The sequence below is a fragment of the Monopterus albus genome, unplaced genomic scaffold (genome assembly GCF_001952655.1).
Source record: "Monopterus albus unplaced genomic scaffold, M_albus_1.0 scaffold614.1, whole genome shotgun sequence".
NCBI classification, from domain to species: Eukaryota; Metazoa; Chordata; class Actinopteri; order Synbranchiformes; family Synbranchidae; genus Monopterus; species Monopterus albus.
Window position 1 is genome coordinate 71726 of NW_018128494.1, and position 5008 is coordinate 76733.

The 5008-nt window shown below is 39.5% G+C and overlaps 1 protein-coding gene across 1 annotated transcript in view; it reads left to right on the top strand.

Annotated features, from left to right (window-relative positions):
• The window catches only part of LOC109953309 (interleukin-1 beta-like), a 5008-nt gene extending 513 nt beyond the window's left edge, over positions 1 to 4495 (top strand). The window contains exons 2-6 of the mRNA XM_020588755.1: positions 222 to 270; positions 1412 to 1601; positions 2110 to 2289; positions 2824 to 2963; positions 4089 to 4495. Coding sequence (XP_020444411.1) covers positions 222 to 270; positions 1412 to 1601; positions 2110 to 2289; positions 2824 to 2963; positions 4089 to 4304 — 775 coding nt within the window. The 3' untranslated portion in view covers positions 4305 to 4495. The remainder of the gene's footprint in view (positions 1 to 221; positions 271 to 1411; positions 1602 to 2109; positions 2290 to 2823; positions 2964 to 4088) is intronic.
• The last annotated feature ends 513 nt before the right edge of the window (positions 4496 to 5008 follow it).

Here is a 5008-nt window from a genome sequence, read left to right on the forward strand (position 1 = left end):
GAAGAGCGGCAGCATGTTTCACTTCTCATCTTTCAGCATCATGCAGTACTTGAAACAAAAACAGTAAGACAGAGTTGTGAACTAGCCAAAGCCAGCAAGTGGACATGGTAAAACAGAATATATTCGCAGGCAGACAAACGTAAGAACAGCACAAATATCCTTTCCAAGTCTCACAACTGCCAATCAAGAACACTGACAACTGTGTATTTGGTGTCTTTCAGCCCACTTGACTGTGATAAAGGATGTGAAGCCAGCTGCTTTGACATGGCGGTAAGACGAATTATTATTTATGAGAAGTCATAATTCACTGTGGGTCTCTTACATAGTTTCACTCATATTCCTTTATTTTTCCTCTCTCTCGTGTACACAGATTGTCACTTTAGATGCCCTATTTAACATTAGACATATATCCAAGATGTATAGTACGAGTACAATGGACTGTGTTTTTAAGAGAAACATTATTAGTGAGGAGGTGGACTGAATGAGCACCTGAAGAAGGTGAGAAAACCAGAACAGCAGCAAACAATCGGGGAATTTAAAAATATTTAAGGATTCAGACGTTCGGCATCGAGACTGAGGCAACAAGACAAAACTATTCTTAAGCATTTAACCCCCAAGACAAATCTGGCAGCATTAATGGTTTCAGCTAATCTAACCAGCAGCTCCTCCAATTTAAACAAGAAAATGCCTGGTTTGTAATTATCCTTTCAAACAGCACACAAACATTCCCTGGGACATAACGAATAGCTGCAAACAGCTGACAACACTAAAGAGATTCCACTGGGAACCTGGAGGTGGCCTAAAACCTTTGGCCAGTAGTGTAAATAGTTTCTTAAAAAAAAAGAATATGATTTTCCTTGAACAGCTGGACACTGGGGACTAGTTTCAGCAGTGGATTAACACACCTTTGATGCTGTAGTTTGCAGCAGCAGGGGATTGTGGGATTGACCGTTACATACATTCATCGCTGGTTTTGGTCTTTTCACAGGATTTGTTCAGAGGATAAACTCTTATCCTTTGTCCTGCTGCCTGTGCCACTGAAAGTCTTAATGAGAAGAGGTTGAACACGTACATGAGAATTAAACAGTGTTAAAGTTAAAATATGTTAGAGTGATTTTTGTCACAACCTCACATAGATATTTTTTTAAATTTTTGAGTGATTATACACTATGTGAGAATCTCAATATGTCTGAGTGCATCTGTATAAATGCACCCAGTCTATATTTGCACTGGTTTTCACACAATGCTTTATTAAGACGACCTCAAATATCCTGAGCTGCATTCTCATGTCACACTAAATTCTTAAAGCACCACCACAAACCCTGGCAGCAGCAGCCTGCCAAGCTTCAGATGAGGGGAAATACCTGTAGGAGGACATGATTTGTGCCTTCAGCTCTCCTCTACTTTGTAGGACGTTAAAGATGAGCTCATCGAACTCAACGAGGGACTGGAGATGGTGGTTTCCTGCAACCGCAGGACCATGAAGGCTGTGGCCAGGCTGGTGATGGCGGTGAAGAGGATGAACAAGTCCCTAGATTGCGGCAGGCAGAACCTCAGTGATGAGGAGCTCTGCAGTGTGATCATGGACAGCCTGGTGGAAGGTGGGCAGTGACTGAACACAGCTTCACACCACGTTCATTTAAAGGTTACAGAGCGAGGCAGGAAGTTCTGGGGTTCCAGCAGTGGAGACACCTCATTCAAACTCCCACTGACATCTGTAACACAGCCGTGGCACCAACCTTCCTCCACGCCGTGTTGTGCATTTCAGTCCAAGTGTTTAGTAATGACAATACATTCTATTTATAGCCGACTTAAAAAAAAACAGCTTTTCCCATAAGCCCCATCAGGCCAACGGTGGAAAATAACTAATAGTTTCAATTTCAGTTTTGTATCGCGCCAAATCACAACAACAGTCGTCTCAGGGCACTTTACAAAGTCAGGTCTAAACCTTACTACTACTACTATTGTTGTTATTATTACTACAGAGGAAAAACCCAGCCACATTGTGTTGTTATGACCTGATACTGCTAACGATGGCTAACCTGGCAATAAGAGTTTATTCATCACCTCGTTGTCTGACAATTAATGCCTCCCTCCTCCTCGCCACAGAAACTATTTTCAGCAGGGTGGAGAAACCGTGCAGAGGAGAGAGAACCTTCACCTTCGTTCGTGTCAACAGCACGAGGGAGATCAGGCTGTGTGACAGCTCAAAGAAAGACATTGTCTGTGCATTCGGAGAGTTACAGCTGCAGGCCATCACTCTAAAGGGAGGAAACCATGAAAGCAAAGGTCTGATGACGACTAGCACATTTACTTAACTACATATTTACCCAAGTATTTCCACTTTATATTTCACATTTCAGGGGGAAATATTTATTTTTGAAGCTTTTCTTCTAATTTGTGTATCAGACTTTTCTTCTTCTCTGATTAATCATCTCACGACCGCTCAGATTTATCTTGTGACCCTGTGGAAGGCCCTGACCCCTAGGTTGGGAACTGCTGGACTAAACTAACTAAATATAAAAGTAGTTTCATCCAGCTCCACCTGCAGCAGCTCCAACAGAAAAATACTGCTGATGCTTTGCTGCATCAGGATTAACAGCCTGATAACGTCACATACGATCACATCTCACACAGGAGACGTTTTCCTACAGAACGTGTACTGATAATACTTAAGTAGGGCTTTAACTTGTAATGGAGTCATTTTCTGCTGTTATATCGGTGCTTCTACTGAACAATGGAGGCTAAACAGTGACCAGTACAACGCTGCAGTAAACAATACATCAAACAATAAACAATATACGTGACACACATTCACAACAGTAGGTGCTACTGTAACATTAAGTAAGAACAACAAAGTCACCAGCCCTGGTGGCGATGGTCAGCCCGTCGCCTTGTCAGTCAACAATAACCTGCACATTTCCTGTTCTATGAAAGACGGCAGAGCTGTGCTGAATCTGGAGGTACATGCTACTCCTCTACATTTGTTTGTCACATTTTACATACAAAGTGTGAGCAAGGAAAGGGGGATACAATTTAAGGGGTCAGTTAAATTTAAAAATTCATGCTATATGTACAACCAAAAAAAGATTTTGTATTTCCATAAATGGGGTAAAACTATGGAATAATTTAAGTGTGGACATAAAAAATAGTAATAGAATTGATGAGTTTAAACATAAATATAAAGGTATGTGTCAATCAAGATATATGCAAGAACAGGTTTAATGATTAATTACATGGAACATTGTGGGTGTGGTGTATGAATGTTAACACTGTTATAATTCTTTAGTATATTACTTGTGTGGTGTAGAAGAGAATTATCTATGTAGAGATACTGCTTGCAAACCAATGATGGTAAGATGATGTCATGGGGTAGGACTGGATAAGTCTGACTTCTTCCTACTCCATTCAAGCATGTACTAGGTATAAGCACATTGATATTGGATTATTATTGTTGGATATGTGTGAAATTATGTGTGTTGACATATCAACTGTCGTTACATGTTTGAAAGAATAAAAATCAAATCAAATCAAATAATCTTATAAATGATGAGCCAACGACTCAACTGTTCTGTAAATAAATTAAGTCAATCCACATGTTGCCTTTATATAAATGAATCAGTAACAGGAATCAAATACTGTGTGTGTATAAGAACAATACATATAATACTACATCAGTCCCAAGGGACATTTCGCTGCAAAGCAAGGACTTTTAATTTTGATACTTTTAGGTAAACTGTACTCGTTAAACTAAAGTCTTATCTCAATTTTTAGGTTTTATCCCATTTTTCAAAACTGATTTTATTTCTTAATTTTGAGGGTTTTAATGTCAATTTTCAGGTTTTCTCTCATAGTTTTGAGGTTTTTGGCTCATTCTCACCATCCTAGTTCTGACAGTAGCCTCAAGTTACGTTTTTTTAAATCACAGAATTCAGCTAATTTATTTCATAACTTTAACACGATATGTCTTTTATATGTCTCTATCTTTTTTAAATTCTCGAGTAAATTTTCATCCATGTTCTTAATTTTCCTCTTACTGGCTTCCATACATAAATACGAATAAGAACCATCTTCTCTTTACCGACCAGGAATGCAGTGCGGACGGTTTAATGTGCATCAGCAACGACGGAAACATGGACCGCTTTCTGTTCTTCAGGAGAACCACAGGAAAGTCTCTGCACACGTTCGAGTCCGCGAAGTGCCCCGGCTGGTTCATCAGCACGTCCTCCGAGGAGGAAAGCCAGCCTGTGGACATGTGCACAGTGGACACCCGCTGCCGCATCACCTCCTTCAACCTCACATAGAACATTTTGCTCCGTTTGGTTCATGGGACCATGCAAAGTTTGAATGTGATCAAAATTATGTTAAAACATGTAAAGATGTTTTTTACTTCAGTCTACATGACTGGATAGTGTCGTCACTGCAGGGTGGTACTGCTGTAAACTAGTAACACACAGCAGTTCACCCAAAACCTTTTACGTAGTACAATCTTAAAGCTAAGCTGTTTGTTCTGTTCATTTGTCTACATTTTAATGAAGGAATAAATAAATTAAGATTTGTACCAAACTCCTGAAGCTCAAGTCCAAGTTCATTACGTTTAGTTCAGAGTTTTGGTTTGTTTGTTTTTCCCTACTTAATATTTAGTCTCAGTCAGAGACCAGTTACAGCAAAGGCTGGAAGTGAAAGAAAAAGACTTACCCAACATGAATTATTATTTTCAATATGAATTATTTTCTCAAATTAAGACTAATTGTCTAGAAAAACAGAAGTGAATAGAGGAAAAGTGTCTGACCCAAACTAAAATTTAAGAGGAAGAAAAGCAGTAACTTCTCACATCTGAGACACTGCAAACTATAGTGACAACGTCTCTCATCGATTACCAGATCAACTTTACCGTGATTGACTAATTGATTAATGGCTGCAGCTCTAATAAGCACAAACTTGGACCTGAGTACAGCACATCTGAGCACATTTGAACAAGCCAATCAATGTAAAGCCTCCTGCAAAC